The 20,000-nt window shown below is 47.0% G+C and overlaps 1 protein-coding gene across 8 annotated transcripts in view; it reads left to right on the top strand.

Annotated features, from left to right (window-relative positions):
* Nucleotides 1–20,000, top strand: part of NDRG4 (NDRG family member 4) — a 69,014-nt gene that overhangs the window by 18,783 nt on the left and 30,231 nt on the right. For all 8 annotated transcript variants that reach the window (XM_074285925.1, XM_074285921.1, XM_074285922.1 and 5 more), the window contains exons 2-3: nt 11,654–11,745; nt 19,013–19,057. In XM_074285925.1, the coding sequence (XP_074142026.1) occupies nt 11,677–11,745; nt 19,013–19,057 (114 nt within the window). In that variant the 5' untranslated portion in view covers nt 11,654–11,676. The remainder of the gene's footprint in view (nt 1–11,653; nt 11,746–19,012; nt 19,058–20,000) is intronic.

Raw genomic sequence — 20,000 nt, forward strand, 5'->3', positions numbered from 1 at the left:
AGAAATTGGTCATAGGCCGCTGCGAGCCCAGCCCTCTGCACACACTCCGGACCGCCCGGCCGCCTCAGTGGGACTCAGACACGTCCCCAGACGGTTTTGGAAGGAAGAGCAGCAGAGAATCCCTCCCAGGGAGGGTCCGGCTCTGGGGCTGGCTCCCACGAGGAGCGCTTCTGGGCAGCCTTCGAGGTCTGCAGCCTGGAGCTGTCGCCGAGTCTAGTGGTTGGACTTGGAGGTGGGAGAAACCTTCCGTACCCTGGCCTTGGACATCCGCAGCTCCCTCAGACTTTGCTATCCCCTCCCCCAGCACAGCTGAGCCATCCTCCCCTTCCAGACCCCTGCTGTGTGCAGGAACACGGAGGACGGGAACTTCTCCTTCTCCCCAACGTGGATCCCAGAGCTAAGTTTCTGGGAGGCTCCGGGCCCTCCAATGAGTCACAGCTCCAAACGCACTTTTATCAGCCAGTGAGAGATGAGGGGGTCTCAGAGACCTCCCGTTCGCCCAGTCTCCGACAGCCGGGATGTGGAGAGGACCAGAATCCCCAGCGTGGGGAGCCGGGTGCTTCTGGGAGAGCAGGGGCTGAGTGGTCTCACAGGGTGCCCAACACGGAGACTTTCTCCACTGTGTGCCGGCACTCTGCTAGCTGGGTCTCCTCCGTAAAAGATAGTGATTCTAACCCTCCATCCTTGTTTCAAGGCTTCGGAAACCTGGGTTATTTCCTCGATCACCTGTCATCCCCATCCTCCAGATAAGAGAACTGAAATTCAGAGCGTTACTGGAGTTAGTCAGCAAGCTTTCTATAGGCGAGGCTCTTCGCTAAGTGCCAGGGGTGCAAAGAAAGGCAAAACAGTCCCTGACCTCCAGGAGCTCGCCTTGTAATGGAGAACACGAGTCAGCGACTTGGGACATGCAAGATCTATGTACAGAGTCACGGGGAAGAGAAGATGTTCGGGATGGGCAAGACCCAGAGCCATTGGGATTTGAGCTGGAGCTGGGACGCTCAGTGGGAAGACGCTGGGAGGGACATGGAGTGACAGAGCAAGTGGTCCATGGTGGGCTGGTCAGAACCTGCCCACGTCAAACAGGTGGGAAGTGGTGGGAGCGGAGAACGCCACTGAGTGTCCTCCAAAGTCTTCAGTGTCTACAGGAGCATGGCGACAGGTGGGACAAGGTCCAGAAGGAGAAATCCACACTGAGTAGGTTCTTGGGACGGCTCCGTGTTGGGCTCTCTGTTGTCAGAGGCAGCTTGATGGAGAGAGAGAGAGCTGGCCACGAGGTCATGGACCCCTGGGTGTGTTGCTCTGGACCATTCATGGGGCAACCTCCCATGGCCCCCAGTTAACCCTACAGTTACAAAGCTGAGGAATTATTGCCAGTCCATACCAGTGGAGGGAGTTTCCCCAAAGGATTGCATTTCTCTGGGTTTCTGCAATCGTTTTCTTCTGAGAAGCACCAAGTCATTCAATAGACTATCCTGCTAGTCATGTTTTTGGGGTCTCTCATCAAGTGCCCACCTGCTCAACTGGTGGGTTAGGGAGACTGAGTAATTCTCCTAAGCGTGGATAATTAATGATAAAACTTTGACCTGTTAGTCTAACACTTGGGTGCCCAGTGGATAGATCTCCAGTCCTGGAGCCGGGTTCTTGAGTTCAAATCTGGCCTCAGACACTTACTAGCTGTATGACCTTAGGCAAGTCACTTTACCCTGTTTGCCTCAGTTTCCTCATCTGTCAAGTGAGCTGGAGAAGAAAATGGCAGACACTCCAGCATCTTTGCCATGAAAAACTCAAATGGGCTCACCAAGAATTGGGCACAACTACAGTGTCTGAACAAAGACAGCAGTCCTTTGTAATCCAAGAAATCATGAACTTCTTTCTTCTGGAGCTGCATCAGTGATGGGCTTTAGGGCCTGTTGGGCTCAGCCCGGAGAAGAGTCAAAGGGAAGAGAAAATCCCTTAGTAGATTCTAGGGATAGAACGGAGCATGCACTATCAAACTCCATTGTTTTCTTAACTATTTATCAGAAGGGAGGGTTCCCTGGGATACAGGGAAGTGTCCTGCTATTAAAAAAACAAACAAACCTGACGACAAAAGTAACATTTTAAAACAGAATAATGAACTTTGTTTAATAAAATAACAGAAGGGGGAAAGAATTGGAAAAGATAGTGCCCCACCCCTCCTAGTCTCTCATTTACATTAAATATTTTCTTGGCTATTATTGTACCTCTTGGTCCCTTGAGCCATCCCTCATCCCACAGTCCGTGTCTCCCACATTAGGAGGGGCTGTAGAACAAGGCTTCAATTTGTGTTGAAGATGGGGAACCTGGGTTCCAATTCTGCGTCTGTCACTCACCATCTCTGTGACCTGGAACAAATCAACTGCCCCCTTTGGACCTTAGTTTTATCTGTAAATGGGAGGCTTAAATTAGAAGACTTCCAAGGGCCCTTTTTAGCTTAAATCTGTCCTTTAGAGTCTGTTCCAAACTCGACTTCCTCCATGAAGCTGCACTCCATTTCTGTCTGGTGTTTTCTCTCTCAGAGAAGGACACTATTCCTGCCCCATTCACTCACCATGTACAGGTGTATGTTAAGGCTGTATCTCTGTTAGTCTCTTGTGCTCCTTATGGTTCAGTGTACTTAACGACAACAATGTCTCATCTATGCTTTTCTAACTCCCTTGGCACAGTATGGGTGGGTGTCTAATAAATGTTTGTTGAATGAATGAGAGAATGAATAAATCAATGAATAAAAGGCAAGAGGAAGAGTAAGAAAAAAGATGGGAGAAAAGATATAAGATGGGGGTGGGGAAAAGGATGAAATGGGGTGAACTCCTACAGAAATTGCCTTGGGTATCCCTAATGGGGCTTGCTCACCTCTTGTGGACCATAACTAATTGGGGCAATAATGACTTGGTTTATACTTAGCTTTAGAATACCGGACTGTCCAAGCAGGAAGGGACCACAAGGTTATCGAGAACAAAGCTTCTCAAACGGTGGGTTGCGACTCATATGGGGAGGGGGGAATCGTGAAATTATGATTTATTGTCAATAAATGTATGGTTTCTATACCTATATAGCCAGGATCAGGTAAAAATTTCTCAGGTTAAAGAGGATTGCCAGTGGGAAAGAATTTGAGAAATCCTCATCGAGTCCAACTTGTATCAGACAGTTCCCAATAAGTAAGTTATCTGACCTTTCATTCATTCATTTAATGAATGCACCCCCCATGAAGGAAAAAAGGCTTGTGAGGCAGCCCTCTATACTTTGGGGGGAATTGGATAAAACAGTTTGTTTTCCTTGTGTTAAATCTGCACCACCATCTCTCATCTTGTCCTCAGTCTACCCTAAGGGGCTGAGGAGGACCAGCCTGACCCCTCTTCCGCGTGAAAGCCTTTTCACTATTTGAGTGAAAGGACAAGTCTCACTAAGAGCCTCCTGTGTGCCGGGCATATGGAAGGCACTAGGGAGCAAAAGGCAAAAATGAAAGTCTGTCCTCGGGGCCTTACATTTGGCTTTCCTCTCCCCATCCTCCACACGCCATTTTTTCTTCTTCAGACTCAATGCCGCTCTTCATTGATGGATCCTCCAGTGCAATGTTTCCAGCTTCTTTGCCACCTTGGGTAGCCCTTCCCTGATTGTGTTAATATTTCTTCTGTTAATGTCCTTCCTAGGATATTAACCCAGGTTCCCAGAACTGTACCTAATATTCTAGGTTGCAGTATTGGCTAAATTGGGCTTTCACAGTGACTTCCTTAAGGAGAACACTCTTGGTCTTCTCTGGCAGATTTGGGGCCATCACCCCGAAAAACCACCGTCCTAAAACATACATGGAAAAATTCTACCTTCCCAGATCTCCCAGTGGAAGCTACTTCCGTTCTCCCATGGTCTCTGACACCCATGGTCCTTCCAGGTTTCTCTCGTAACGTTCATCTTCCCATTCTGGGCCATCTGCCTTGACACTGCCCACTCTCTAGACTTTTTATAGCATCCTCCTGGGAGAGCGTCTCCAGTGCGGTTACATAATTGAATTGGTCAGGGATGGATCGGGATGGTCTCACCAGGTGGTTACTTGGGCGTTGAAGGAGGCAGGTAGCAAAAGATAATTCCTCCTGGGGGAAGAGTTTGACAGGGAAGAAGCTCTTGCCTTCCCGCTGGAGAAACTTGTCTCTTCTGCTGTGGGTGGGCTCATGTGCGATGGTTTTTCATCAAGCCACATGTCAGAAAGGGTGGGAGAGGGGAGAGAATGGGTTTCTAAAAATACGCCCCATCTGCATTGTGTTATCCTGTTTCCAAGGAAACCATCAGGGAACATCAAGAGCTTGGCCAAGCCCCCGGGATAGAGCAGGGGTGCCTGACTGTTCCCCAGGGCGGCAGAGCAGATTGAGTGGGCCCAGGTGCCAGGCTCTCCATGGTGGGGGGGTGGGGTAAGAACCAGAAGGGAGGGTTCCCACCTGAGGGATTGAGTCTCGACTCTAAGGAGGTCTGGCTGAAATAAAGGCAGTGGGATCTGGTCTTTTTCATTTGTAAAATCATCCTTAAGATATCATCAAGGAAACACTTGGTCGAAGAAAGGAGATAGGTGGTAAGAGAGAGGGAATGGAAGGAGAATCCAAGAAACTGAAGAAACCAAGAGTTAGGATTCCAGTGGGACGAGCAGACCTGTAAATGGTCTTGGAAGGATGAGGAAGGATGGATAATTACTTTCATTACAGCAAGAGAAGCCGCATTCACGAAGCTGTAAACCCACTGAAGAGTCCAAGTATCCTCACAGCATCCTGGATATCTGGTCCTCTCTGCTTCTCAAGGGCAGCCCCACCGACCTCCTGGCTCTCCAGGGGGGGACGTTGTTACAAGAGGTCTTTTTCCAAATCCAAGCTCCCCAATCCTCTGGAGCATTCTGAAGTTCCTCTGTGAGAGGGAAAGCTCAAGGGAGCTTGGCCCATGCACATGAAAGTTTTTCAGTATCATTTAGCTGCTTCTGGTTGTTAGAATTTGTATTTACTTTATTATTTATTTGTTTTTGTTTAATTATTAATTATTATTTATTATGTTCTCTTGTCTCCTGGGTTTGCCTTTCAACAGTTGTCTCTAGCACAGGTCTTTTCTTCAAGAATGCTTAAAGGTCCCCCATTCTATTAAGGGTCAGTGTTCCGCTGGTGAGATTGTGCCCAGTTTTAAAGGGCAAATTATTCCTGGTTGTGAGCTTTTTTCCTTTTGAAATATCATATTCTAGGACCTCTTCTCCTTTATAGTAACTACTGAATTGTCTGAGGTTCCTTTCTTTCTGATAGCTTACAGTGGCTTTTTTTTTCCCCCTTTGGCCTAAAAGATCTGAATTTGGGCTGTGAAATTCCTGGTTGTTTCTAATTTACACTTTCTTTTGGGAACGGACTAATGGATTTTCCCCTCCTGTTTTCTCTTTGTCCTGTGGTACTAATAAAGATGGATAATATCCTTTTGTGATTTGTTAAAATACGTAGGTCAGATGTTTGCAATGGTGGATCAAAATCTTTTATATTTTCTTGGTTTTTAGTATTTTGATTCTGTTATAATGTTCTCGTCTCCTAGAATCCTTGCATTATATTTGCCCCGTTCTGTTTTTCTACTTCTCAGATGAAGTTTCCAACCTTTTATTATGACAGAACTCTCCCATTTTTTCCCTCCTGAACTCAAATTTCATTTATAATATCAATAGCTCTTGCTTTATTTTTTTCTAGCCATCCTAGAGACCAAGCTGACTTTTTCTGAGATTCTGCTTATAATTCTCAAGGGGTTCCTCTGGGTCTGTCCCACAGTATTTCTTCAGGGTAAATGTAATTTTCTTCTGTTTACTCATATTTGCAGCCCTCAGGCCAAGGCCAGCCTCTGCTCCTTCCTGTGTCCTTGGATCTGATCCTGTCCCCTCTGTAATCAGGATGGCTCTGCTGCTACAGTGCTGGGAGCAGCTCCCCCCGTCTATGCCCCACTTCTCACCATAATTCCTGGCTTTCCATGCTGGCGTCCATCACTCTGTTTTCTTTCACCATCCCCAGCTGGGAGTTGGGTCACATCCCCTGCTGTAGCTCTGAAAGACCCTAGTTGCACCTTGGAGATGGTGTACCAGAAGCATCATGGTCCCTGTCTCCAGCACTGAGGATGGCCTTCAGACCTCTTCGGGGAATACCCTGAGGCCATGCACGTGTGCATGGCTCTGACCCATGAGGGCTGAGGAGTCCGCTGCTCCCCACATCTAACGGCCGGAGCAAAGGTCCTGGGGGACTTCCTGGCCATCTCCTTCCGCACTGGATGGAGGAGCTTTCGTGGATTCGAGTCCTTGTCTATCTCTCTGCTGGAACATCCACCAGGAGAGCCGATCTCCTGTAGACCTCTCCCTATATGTCTATAGGAAGTCATGGAGCTTTCACCTTGTAAAGACAAAAGTCCTAAACACATTCATATCTCTTGAAATAGCACTAATAAATGATTGTGGAGTTTACAGCACTGTAAGGCTTAGTAAACTCTTTTTCATCCCATAATCTGGTAGAATAGTGTTATATCAAATGCGCGAGGAGCCCTTTCACCAACACAGCTCACCAGCTATAACTGATAAACTGCTTGGTTGATCCACTGAAAGTTTTAAGTGAGTTCCTTTAAAGACAGGTTAAGTGAACCGAACATGAAGCTTATGCTAAAGGAAGTTTTTGAAGCCAGGTCTTCCTGACCTATGATCCAACTCTACCACAATAAAGTGCCTTTCAATGTAAATATTTCTTTTTTTCCCCAGAGAAGGAAGCATGTTTACATATAAGTATTTATAAAGCCCCTACTGTGTGTGAGTCACTGGGCTAAAGCTCTCTACAAATATTATCCCATTTGAGCTGTAAGAACAACTCTGGGAGGAAGGTGCTATTATTAACCCCATTTTACAATGAAGAAAACTGAGGCAAGCCCAGGGACACACAGACAGTGTCTAAACCTGGATTTGAATTCAGGTCTTTCAGATGCAGCACTCTTCTCCACTGCCCCACCTAGCAGCCCCACATTTTTCAGATGAGGATCCCTTGATAAGAAAAGACCAGAACCAGCATCAGGGCAGAAGCTTTAAAAGGTTAAATAGCCTGTCCAAGAACTAGGATTTATGGGATCATAGATTGTGAGCTTGAAATGACCTTAGGTCATAACATGGGAGCTGTTCGTCAAGGGTTCGGTGGGGCTCTTTTCCCTTCATTTGGAAAGTAGTGGGGGGGGACAGATTAATTAAAAATGTATATTTATTGGAAAAATAAAATAATAAGCTTTGAAAAAAAATTCTAAAGCCTAACCCTCTCCGTTAATAAAACTCAGAAAAGTGACTCGCCCACCACTGCACTAATGACAGAGGTGAGATCTGAACTCGCCTCTAACTCTAACTCCCGAGTCCTCATTCCCCTCCATTGGAGCCCCCCATCTCTAATATGATGGAACAAAATTGATAGGATTACATTTTTTTAAGCTAGATTTCATAGATTCCACTTCTTCTGCTGGCTTGTCAAGTCACTAAACATTTAAGTGCAAGACACTGTTCACTCCAGCCAAGACAAGTGACCTGGCAGGTATGGACGAGGGCATCTGCCTGGGAAAGGAAAGGCATTCATGCACCCACAACATGGTGTCGCCACGGGCAAACAGAGGCCAGAAAAAGTGGTTACAGAACAACAGGGTGGGCTGTGACCTCCAGGTCCTGGCTCTTCCATCTGCTGACTACAGGACTTTGGGCAAAGTCAGTTCCTTTCTCCAGTCCTCAGTCTCCTGACCTGTGAAATAAGTTTAGGCCAGCTGGTTTGTGCAGTACTTCTGTTTCATTGCAGAGACCCAGCCTTTTGGGGGATTGAAAAAGCAGATTTGGTCCAATAAGTTCATTATACCACAGCTAAAATCATATTTCCTGCCCGCTGCTCCAGCTCTTTGATATATCTGTACAATCTTTTTTTTAAAGTAGTTTTTTTATTTTCAAAATACATGCAAAGATAGTTTTCGCCATTCACCCTTGCAAAACCTTATATTCCAAATTTCTCTCCCTCCCTTCCCTCCCCCCTCCCCCAGACAGCAAACAATCCAATCCATGTTAAACATGTTCAATTTTCTATACATATTTCCACATTTATCATGCTGCACAAGGAAAATCAGATCAAATGGGGTGGGGGGGGGAATGAGAAAGAAAAAAACATGCAAACAACAAAAAAGTGAAAATACTATGTTATGCTCCACTTAGTCTCTGTTGTCCTCTCTCTGGATGTAGATGGCTCTCTTCACCACAAGACCATTGGAACTGGCCTGAATCATCTCATTGTTGAAGAGAGCCATGTCCATCAGAATTGATCATTGTATAATCTTGTTCTTGCCATGTATAATGATCTCCTGGTTCTGCTCACTCAGCATCAGTTCACGTAAGTCTCTCCAGGCCTTTCCGAAATTATGCTGTTGGTCGTTTCTAAAGAACAATAATATTCCATAATATTCATATACCACAATTTATTCAGCTATTTCCCAACTGATGGGCATCCGCTCAGTCTCCAGTTTCTGGCCACCACAAAGAGGGCTGCCACAAACATTTTTGCACATGTGGGTCCCTTTCCCTCCTTTAAGATCTCTTTGGGATACAGGCCCAATAGAGGCTCTACTGGATCAAAGGTTATGTACAGTTTGATAGTCCTTTGGATATAGTTCCATATCTGCACAGTCTTTCCATGCACACATTTCTCTCCTCATTGGAAATCCAATAAACCACTTCATTTCCTACTTTCAAATCCTTTTTGATGTGATGCTTTTGTCAGTAAAGCCATTGCTGAATCTCATAGCCCTACAGAGACAAAGAAGAATCGAGTTCCAAAGGTGCCTTCCTGAGAGATCCATGAATTATGCATTCTACATTGGAGTCCCCCCCCATCTCACCTGGAACCTTCCACCCACTCACACTCTCAGTGCCTGAGGAAAGGAGGCTCAGACCTGAGTGGGCAAAGTCCCGTTTCCACTTCCATGGTCGATACCCTGTTAGCTCTTAGTAATTTCCAAACAGCACCCGAAGCAAATGGACCAGCCAGGCCAGGCCCTTTTAGCCAGTCACTTGGAGTGACTGATGATTCAAGACAAGCGGTCATGCCATTCACTTTGCCCTCATGGAGAGAGGAGGGCCAGCCAGATAAAGTCTTGTAGTTATATACAAAGTCAAAATGAACATTCCCATTATCCTCTCCTTCATCACTGTCACAGAGGGATCATTGAGCACCATTGTAGATGGAAGTGAAATGTCATTTAGTCACCTGACATTGCATTAACCATCTGGCCCCACGATATCTATCCAGACTTCTGTCCCGAAAGTGCAAGGCACTGGTTTTTAAAAAGAAGGGAGGGAGGGATGAAGGAAAGAAGAGAGGGAGGGATGAAGGAAAGAAGAAAGGAAAGGAAGGAAGGAAGGAAGGAAGGAAGGAAGGAAGGAAGGAAGGAAGGAAGGAAGGAAGGAAGGAAGGAAGGAAGGAAGGAAGGGAAGGAAGGAAGGAAGGGAAGAAAGGAAGGAAAGAAGGAAGAAAAGGAAGGAAGGGAAGAAAGGAAGGAAAGAAGGAAGGAAGGAAGGAAGGGAGAAAAGGAAGGAAAGGAAGGAGGAAAGAAGGGAGAGAGGGAGGGAAAGAGAGAGGGAAGAAGGAAGGAAAGGAATGAAGGAAGAAAGGAAGGATGGAGAGAGGAGAATGCCTTCCCTCTATTCCGTCCTGTTTATTCTGTATGTAGCTCATTGGTATAATTTGTTAGTTAAATTCCTTGAGGGCAAGGACTGTCCCTTGTCTCATTTTTTAATCTTCTGCTTTTAGTACAGTGCTTGGCACATAGCAGGCCCTTGATAAATATTTATTGATTGAGTGACTGAAGATGAAATATTAGAGAAGAGGGGGCAGCTAGGTGGCGCAGTGGATTGAGCACCAGCCTTGAATTCAGGAGGACCCGAGTTCAAATCCAGCCTCAGACACTTAACACATCCTAGCTATGTGACCCTGGGAAAGTCACTTAACCCCTATTGCCTCAGCAGGAAAAAAAAAAAAATGAAAGAAGGAAAACAAAGGAAGAAAAAGAAAAGGAAATAAGAGAAGAGGAGAGGAGAGGACAATACAATACAAGAGAAGAAGATTGAGCAGGTCTGGATTAAGATCTCAGACCTTACTCAGAATCCCTGGCTTTCTTCAAGTTCTCTCTCCAACACCAGCACCTCCAAGAGTTCTTCCCCGGGTTCCTCAGCTCCTAAGCCTTCTCCTTCTTGGGTTACACTCACCCACTCTGCATTTACTTTCTGTGCAGCTATTTATGTCCATGCCTTCCTTTGGACTTCCACACTCAGCACAGTGCCTGCCCATAGTAAGTTGTCAACAGAAGTTTGTTGAGTGAGTGATGGCTGATTCCCAGATACAATCCCTGGGCTCCATCTTAAGTCAGTTGCTTCCCTGTCACCCTCCCTCCCTCCTCTTCACCTTTGCCCCTCTGATTCTCATTCCTTCACACCCAGCGAGGTGTCCTGCTTTCTTTCTTACATCTTTCCTGGCTGTTCCTGACCAGCTTCCACCACCTAGAACCAGAACACACAATCAAACATTAACTGTCCTCCCGTTGCTCTGTTTACGTGGGGTTAATCTTGTCTCTCAGAATTCCTTCATTGAGGGAAGTTAGGCTGGCTTTCCACGTCTGTCTGATCCCCATCCCACCCCAGGTAAATGCACAATAAATACCTCTCTGTGGGTTCTGAAGCCATCACACTATCCTTTATAACTGCATCTGGGCCTGTAGCAAGACTATCCCAGTTGTTTGTTATATAATATGTGCTTAATAGAAAACATCAGTATCGTCTGGCTGTTGTGGTTTGTCCTTCCTTTTCAAGAGGACCGATGACATCAGGGAGGTGATGCCATGACGTCCTTCCTTCCTTCCTTCACTTGGCAGGTAGCTGGGCAAGATCACCTGCCTCGCTTTTAAAAAGCCAAAACCCTTGTGTAATTTAATGTTACAAAGACCGTCAGATATTAGTGTCGGGGAGGAACCTTGGAGATGAGGGTAGAAACTGCTTCCAATCCTGCCTCTGGTGCTTACTACCTTGGGAACCATGGACAGGGCTTTTAGCTTTCACAAAAAGGAAGCATAGAGGACCCCATCTGGGTCCAGCTACCAGATATAGGTCAGGAGGGCTGGAGATGGCCCTGGATGCAATGGGAGACCATAAGGCTGCAGTGATTAGCTAACAACTGAGGCAAAGAATCTCCTCTCTCATCTAGGAAAAAAATCTAAATAAATGAATGAATGAATCTGGGAGGAGAACGCCTTCAGAGTTTCTGGCCAAAGCAGAAATGATTGCTATTTTTATTCAGTCTGACTCAATGAAGACTCAAACCAATGACCAGATGGAGCTTGGATTATGACCTACAAGTAGCCAATTAGCCCTGGGCTTTGTACACCATGAGTGCTTAATAAATGCTTGTTAATTGGTTGAAAAAATAGTTGATGGTGAAATCTAGAAGAGCTACAGGATCCCTGTTTCCCTGATGCCTGGGGAGGTGGATTCTGGGCAATGAGGCCTAAGGCCAGGGCTGGGTCCCAAGGGGTTGGTTTTTCTCCTCTATAGCTTCCCTGTTCCCTAACCAAGATGCTACCTTTTTGGTCTCAGGGTTGTTGCTCCAAGAGGTGACCATGGCAGGGCTCCACGAGCTGCGATTCACCGAAGAGAAGCCGCTGCTCAGAGGACAAGACACCGAGCTGGTGAGTTCTGCCTGGGGGGTGCCACGTAGTTCCTACTTTAGCTGCCTCCCCCCACTAACTTAGGTCTGGCTGCCAAGCAGCGCTAGTGCCATCATGTGGCCAGAAAAAAGAAATTCCAGCTCAATTAAGGAAAGACTCAGGTTCCTACACCCTTCTCCCTTCCCTCCACAGCCCCCCACATTCCCCTTTCAGAAATCATTTTGGTGTCTTTACCCTAGTACTCGCAACTCCCTCCTTCTGAGGAGAAAAGTGAACCAGTCATTCATTCATGCTAAGTTGGCAAGTCATGTTCCAAGCCTTAACTGCCACTCCTGTAAAATGAGGGGAAGGGTGGGATGGGATGTGTTCGGCTCCCTGGGGGCCCTGGAGGCGGTCCCCTCTGCTTCCTTTTTGTATGGAAGGCTTGCAAAAGCTAAAAGCCCTGTCCATGGTTCCCAAGCACCAGAGGCAGGATTGGAAGCAGTTTCTACCCTCATCTCCAAGGTTCCTCCCCATTAATATCCGATGGTCTTTGTAACATTAAATTACACAAGGGTTTTGGCTTTTTAAAGATATTTGGAGAGTCATTTGTTTAATCTGCACAATGATTGAACCTCAGAAGTGGGAGAAGTCAACTCGTCCAGCTGAACTTCAGTCCAGATGAAGCGTGAAGCCCCTCTTACTTTCTCTCAGAGTATCATAGCATGAGAGAGAGGGCACGAGACCCAGACTCACTGATGATCACATCTGCCTTTCTTGGCGGAGATACTGGGGGGGTTGCCATTTCTTTCTCAGCTCATTTTACAGGTGAGGAAACAGACATGCAGGGTGAAGTGACTGGCCCAAGGTCACATAGCTAGTTTCTGAGGCTAGATTTGAACTCATTCTTCTTGACTCTAGGCCTAGCATTCTATCCACTGAACCAGTGGAGACCTGGGTTTAAGTCCTGACTGAGAAACCTACCAGTTGACCTTTCTGGGGCCAAGTAGAATGTCTTTCATTTGACTCCACTTCTGATACTCCAAAGAATAGGGATCATGGCCAGCCCCCTAAACCTTAAGTTAAGCTTCCCCAGTTCGTTTGATGATTCCATGTCTTCATCTTCCTGGCTACTCTCTCAGGGATGGGGTCCAGCTAGTCAAAGGCCCCCTCGACTAAGATGTGGTCCCCAGAACCGGGCGAGTGTTCCAGCTGCTCTGACCTGACATTCACACTTCTCTTGTTCTGATCTTAGAACACAGAAGCCAAAGAAATGAATCACAAATGAAGGATTTTGACATGATGCAAGTTCCTGGGAGAGGAGCCAGAGACTTTTTTTTTTTAATTGAAGGTGCCCCACCAACCTCTCTGAACTGCCTCTTGAGAGACGAGCTTAGCTTTGGGGCAAACCAATGCTCTGCTTACCTTGAGCCTGTAATTTCCCTAGAGAAGATAGTTATCTATGAGGGGAAAAAAAAGTGTGTTAGGAAGAGAAGGGTCAGCTCCAAGAGAGTGGTAAAATGCAAGAAATTCAAACAGGAAGTGAAATGAAAACCCAAATTCATTTGCCAGTGGGCAGTATTGCCTGGCTTATAATTAAGGCTCGGCTTTTTAGGTAAATATATGATGATATAATGGGCTCCTTTGTTAAAGGAATTTTAAGTCTTCCATTAGCTCACAGTTTGTCCTTTCCTGCTGGGGCTGGCTATTCTTTGACAGAACCGCTAACTATACTGGCCTTAAATCGCTAGTTTCTGATTTATCCTGGGTTCTGTCTTCAGTGCACAGGGGCGGGAAGCTGGGAGACATCTTTGTTTTGTGACCTCTATCTTTTTGGTCCCCAGCTGGACCAGAGATGTAGCTGTGCCCCGCGATACTCTCTTTAAGGTCAGTGGCAGGCCACTCTGCTGCATCATCTCAGAGTAAATGTTATGCCCTCATTAGTTGTTCATCTCCCCTTCAGCCAGGCTTGCCCGACCACCAGATCCTCCCCTTACTTCTCTTGGTTCTGTTGCCCAGCTTTCTACTCCTTTTGTTGTCAAGTTTGAGATTCCGTGCAGGTGCCATTGAGCCAACCCCCACCATTAGCCAGTCTCTGGAATTCAAGCCTCACAAATGTTCTGTAGCTCGTATTCAGGAGCCTGGCATTTGGGGAAGACAGAATGTGGTCCTTACCCTCTTCCCTTTCCACTAAACTCAAAAGCCCCCAGGGCTTAGAACCATGACTTTCTACCTAACTCAGTTACTTTCTATCCCTGCTCCCTCTAGTGGTATTCGCTATAAAATTCAGAAAGTGAAACACTTTCTCCAAGATCTGAAAGTTATTGTTTCTTGATCAATTAAAATCTCTCCCTTAGGGGCAGCTAGATGGCACAGTGGATAGAGCACCTGAAGTCAGGAGGACCTGAGTTCAAATCTCACCTTAGGCATTTAATACTTTTTAGCTGTGTGACCCTGGGCAAGTCACTGAATCCCAATTGTCTCAGCAAAATAAACAAACAAATAAAATCTCCCCCTCCAAAATCTGAAAGCTATTGTTTCTTGATCAATTAAAATTTCCTCCTTAGAGATCTGAAAGCTATTGTTCCTTGATCTGTTAAAATCTCCCCCTCCAAGATTTGAAAGCTGTTGTTTCTTGTTCAGTTAAAATCTCCTCCTTAAAGATCTCTTGATTCAATCAATCCCCTCATATTCCACAGGAGTAAACTTGAGCTGGGAGAAAGTTTATGATTGGTCCAAAGTCACATAGGAAATGAGGATATCTTGCCTGTGGACCTAGATGGTCAGGTGATCTAGATGAAGCAGGTGACCTTGCATTGCCCACCCTCACTTAAATCAATTCCCTTGCCTGTCATGGTATCACCTCCCTGACGTCTTGATCCTCTTTGAGATGGAAGGACAAACAGCAACAACAGACAACCAGTAAATTTGTAGCAGAGTGAGGACCAGCCTCCAAGGCTCCGGATCTTAGCCCAGGGACTGTTGAACTTCACCAAAGCTAATTTCCCTCCATATTCTTGAGCTTTCCTTCCAGTGATGTGGCTTTGTAGGAGATAACCCAGAGTTTCTCCTTATTTCTTGCAAATCTTCATTTTCTTTCAACAAATCTGAGAAATGTTCTATTATTGTAGCCTTTCATTATAATTCTTACTTAGGGGTAGGGAATGTCGTAGTGAGTCATTTGCTGACTTGTCTCAGTGTGTTAACAGTTGACCATTGTTCTTGCTTGCCTCTCCCCTTCTTTCCAGAACTTTGCTCTCTCCCTTTCCGTGGTCCTTCTCCCTCAGCTATCTCCCTCTCTCTTCCTTTAAGCAATATGCTCCTCCAAGTGTGTTCTAGCAACACGCTCTAGAGTGCCAGCTTAGTTCTCCTAAATTATTTCTCATTTCTCTTATTCCTGGTTTTATTGGTTTTCCTGCATCTTCCTTCAATCCCAAACATCCCCCAAAGGGAATGTCTCTTCTCTCCCCTTCATCATTCATCTTGCCAGCATCATTCCCCATTTCTGTGTTTAGATCAAACTCCCTGCTTTTATTTGTCTCCTCCCATCCCTCGGAGTTCATGGGACCCTTTGCATTAGACAAAAGAATTGTGTCTTCTCTTCTTTTATATTCCCTAATAGCAAACCTTTCTCGAAAATAGATATCACCAGCTCAGCTCCCTCCTTCTCTTCCATTCCTCAAATGTACTTGGCAAGAAACTAGAGGTCGGAGAACTGTGAAATCTTTCTAGCAACTTGATATGTTGAGAGGTCTGCAGTTTCATTGGTGTGGAGATTGTATTCCCTCCACCACCCCGGATCTCGCAGCCCCAGCCCTCTCATTTTACCAAGAAGTCTAGTTCTCAGAGAGGTTGAGTACTTTCCCTAGGGTCACACAGCTGTGCCAGGCACAGCACCTTGGACCTGGTGCTTCAGAGCTATCGCAAAAATAATTTGTGCCCGGAGCTGTGCCATGTTTTCTGTGTGTAATCTCATTCCTGCTCATCTCAACGGTGTGGTTATCCCAGGGAGAATTTCAAACATCTTATACTTCTCCAAGTTTCAAAAGAAAAGGAGCTCCTCCACTGCCTACTTCACTCTCCTCTCTTCTCTCTTTTTTTCTGTGTCTCCTTCCTTTCTTCTTTTACTCTCTTCCTGCTCTTCTTCTCTCCCTTTCTATCTTCTTCCTTCCCTCTCCTTTTCCTTCCCTCTCTGGACTTTCTCCCCTCCTCTCTTTACCCTTTTCCTCCTCTCTTCTTCTCTCTTTTCTCTTTTTCTGCCCCTCCTCTCATTACCATTTATCCTCTTCTTCTTTCTCTCATTCCTCTTCTCTTTTTCTGCCCCCTCCTCTCATTACCATCTTCTCCCACTCTTCTTTCTTTCCTCTCTTTTTCTACCCTTTCTCTAATCCATTTATCCTTTCTCCATCATCTTTTCCTTTCTTTTCATCTCTTCTTTTTTCTGCCCCCTCCTCTCTTTATTCTCTCTTTACCCTCTTCCCCTCTCCTCTCTTTACTCTCTCTCTATTCTCTCCCCCTTCCTCTTCATCCTCTTCATCTCTCTTCTCTCTTTTTCTGCCCCTACTCTTACTACCATTTATCCTCTCCCCCTTCTTCTTTCTCTTCCTCTCTTCTCTTTTTCTGCCCTCTCCTCTTTTTATCTTCTCTGTCTCCTCCTCCTCTCCCTGTCCCTTCATTCTTTCTCTCCTTCCCTCCATCCTCCAGCTCACTCTCCCCCTTCTTTGTCCCCATCTCCCCCTTTCTCTCAGTTATTTATCTGTGAGATCCCTCCAGCCCCTTGGCCATCTTAGTTGACCCATGACCACCCCCATTGGTCTGCCCTTGGCCATCACTCACCTTTGCTTGGAGGCCATGTTGGCAGGATTCTTCATCAAGCCAGCAGGCATATATTAAGCACTTACATATGTCCTACAAGCATATATTAAGCACTTACTATATGCCTAGCATGGCACTAAGTGCTAGAAATACAAAGAAGACACTCTAATGGGGGAGAGGCATGTAAAGAACTAGGTACATGTAAGAGACATATAGAGTATGAGGAGGGGAAATGCTGGCCACTGGGGGAGGAGATGAGGGAGGGAGCTTCATGAGATAGTCTTTGGGCCTGGAAGCCCACAGGAGGAGCTGGGTATGGAAGTGCCAGGCATAAGCTCAGCTATTGCAAAAGCCTGGAGTCAGGAGATGAGTCCTGTGGGAGGAACATCGAGGACGTCTGTCCTGGTTCTCTCAGAATCACAAAATCTGAGAAATGGAAAGAACTTCAGCAGGCCCTATTCTAACTCATTCAGGAAATAAGAGCACAAGACTGGGAATGGAGGAGACCCGAGTTCAAATTCAGCCTCCAGTGCTTCCCAGCTGCATGACTTTGAACAAGTCCTTAATCTGTCTCAGCCTTAGTTTGTCCTTCTCTAAAATGAGCGTAATAAAAGCACCCACCTCCCAGGTTGGTTGTGAGTCTCAAGTGAAAGTGACTGTGAAGTGTTCACAGACCTTGGAATGCCGTGTAAATGCTAAGAATTATAGCCCCTCTGACCCATGGTCCTCCAGCCCTTTTGCCGCTCTAGGCAGCCCATTCCTGTGGGTTAAGTGGTTAAGAAGTATCTCATCAGGCCCCGAACGGGCCTCTCTGCCCATCTGCCCAGCTCAGCTCTGGAGCAGGGCAAGACTGATCCCTCCACCCCAGGGCAGCCTCTGAAGGCAGCCCCACAGCTTCTCCGGGATACACATGCTGCCTTCCTTCATTCCGTCCTCCCTCAAGGCTTTTCCCATCCTGTGGAACCTCCTCTGGACTCCCACACTCCAGCAGCACCCTTTTTTTAACAAAGTGAGACCCCAAAGTGAGCACGGTTGGATTGCTGGGTTATGGTGGGATTATCTCTAGACTCCTCCTGGAAGCCCTACCAGCCCTAGAACATCCTTACACACCTCCACTAAAGCCCCCGTACCATCCTGGCAAAGGTTCAGATTGTACTTCTTGGCCCTATGTTCCAGTGGCCGCTCAATCTCCCCTTAGTACTTGGCTCTCTCCTCCAGGATGTTAGCATCCCTCCCAGCTGTGGGTCATTCTGAGGATTTGGAACAGGCACCAACAGCAGTTACGGACTCTTCCCTCAACTCCCTGTTAATGGGAATCCCAGAGGGGCCCCCCTCTCTGCCCCTCACCTGTGGCACTCTGCCGTCCCCCTCCCTGATGTTCAGTTAGTTACAGTCAGTTAGCCCTGGGTATGAAGCCCCTTCCCTGCTTCCCTCCAGGGTTTCCGCTGTCCCAGGTGCTGAATCCTTTGTCCAGCAGCTCCCTGTTTCTATAGTTTTTCTGGGAGCCCATCCCAAAGCACCCCACGCCCAGGGGGTCAGAGTGAAGGTTCCCCCAGAATGTTTGGGGTCAGGTAGCCTATCAGGGCTTCCAGAAAGCTGTGTCTGCATTGTCTCTTGGCTCTGTGGGGCTCACCCACATCTTTCCACCACCCGCCTGTGACAGACGCCTCTTCCCCTGAGTAAGCTCTAACAGAGAGTTTGAGGACCACAGCCGGCCCAGTCCTCCCGCCTAATGATTGTCCGTTCTCTCATCCCCCTCAAATCAATTCAAGAAGCATATTTTTCCTGAGACGCCTAACACAGCATCCAGACTGGATACTTACCTTTCTCCTCCCACTTTAGCCCAAAGGTGAATGTCTGCTTCTAGAGGGGAGACTGAGGAAGGAAAGGAAGAGGAAACTGATAATAATGAGGAGGAGCTAATATATTGATGTGGTGCTTTTAGGGTCTCAAAGTGCCAAATGTGTATTACCTCATTTGGTCCTCAAACACCCTATGAGGAAAGTGTGCCGTTATTCCCCCATTTCACAGATGAGGACATTGGGACAAACAGAGATTACATAATTTGCACAGGGTCACGCAGTAAGTCTGGTTTCAAACTCAAATCTTCCCAACTTCAATTTCCACATTCTGTGAGGGTCCCATAACCACCAGAAGATCCCGGGGAAGGAGCCCTCTGAGTTAGCTCACCTTGGCACCAACTGAGTCAGAAAGATAGTTTCTTCTAGGTATAATTCCTTTAGTGCTTTGTGGAGATCTTTCCAACAACCTTGTTGGGTAGATGCCATTATTGTCTCCATTTTACAGAGGAGGAAGCTAAGGCTCATGGAGGATCAAGTTGAGCCTGGGGATCCATTTCAGGATTTAAACTCAGGTTCTATCTACTGTGCTCCCTAGCAGCCTCAGAGCCTCAGCCCAAATTTAAGGAAAGGGATATTTGGGGACTCGGGGCAACAGGAGCCTTGATGTGCTTTTCTGCTGTTTACCTTTACAGGAAAACTCTGACGCCTTCCTCTCGGCTGTGGACACAGACTGGAAGGTAGGACCACCCATAAGGGGCAGTTCTGAACCTCTCTCAGCCCAGCTTTGCAAGTTTGCGGGGGCAACAAAGACACCCCAAAGTCTGGGGGTGTCAAGAGGAGGGGGAAGGGATGGAACAAAGGAGGGTGACTCCTTCCCTGACCCTTCCCGCTGCCGGCTTGGGAATGGAGAGCTGGGGAGCTCGCAGCTAGCCCCTGAAGTGGCCCACTCAGGAAAGGCCCTCTCAGCGCCCCCCCCCCCGCCCCTCTCCTTCCCAGAGGGGGGTGCGGGGCAACACCCTTGTGAGTTTGCTAGGCCATTAGTCTTTCTCAGACAGGGAAGGGCAGGAGGAGGCAAGGGGAGAGATGGGCTCCCTGAGAGGTGATCTGAATCAGCGTTTTCCCACCAATGAAAAACCAGGCTGGCTTTTCAGAAATAGCTGCTGTTTCTATGGTAGCTGGTTGTCATAGCAACCCTGTCCTCCTTCATTTGATGACAGATTATTTGCTAACCCTGAAAAGGTTTGGGGTTTTTTCCCCCCTCCTTCAGAATTAAGACTCTGCCCTCCTTCCCAGTCCCATTCTCCACTACTGGATGACCCCCCGTCAGGAGTACGCCCATGATGCCTCTTGGGACCTCTGAATGTTTGCTCTTGTGTCCAGTCTCTGTCCACAAAGTACCCCCCTCCAGTGACCCTGACCACCATGGGCTTGGGGTACTCTGGCCCAGGCTGCCAAGGGAACCCTTAAATTAGGGTGAGGCTCAAGCTGGGCTCCTTCTAGGGGTGCAGGGGAGGGAAACCACCAAAAAGCACAGCCCAAAGGGCCAAGCAAACCCAGACTTGCACAAGGGAGAGGGCAGGGGGAGGAGGGAGCAGCTACCTTGACATTTTCTTACTAGCTTTGTGGCTCAGTGCGGCATCATTCCATCGTAGTTCCACCTAGGTCAGACCTGCAAGTTCT

Source organism: Sminthopsis crassicaudata, chromosome 2 (assembly GCF_048593235.1).
Source record: "Sminthopsis crassicaudata isolate SCR6 chromosome 2, ASM4859323v1, whole genome shotgun sequence".
Classification (NCBI taxonomy): Eukaryota; Metazoa; Chordata; class Mammalia; order Dasyuromorphia; family Dasyuridae; genus Sminthopsis; species Sminthopsis crassicaudata.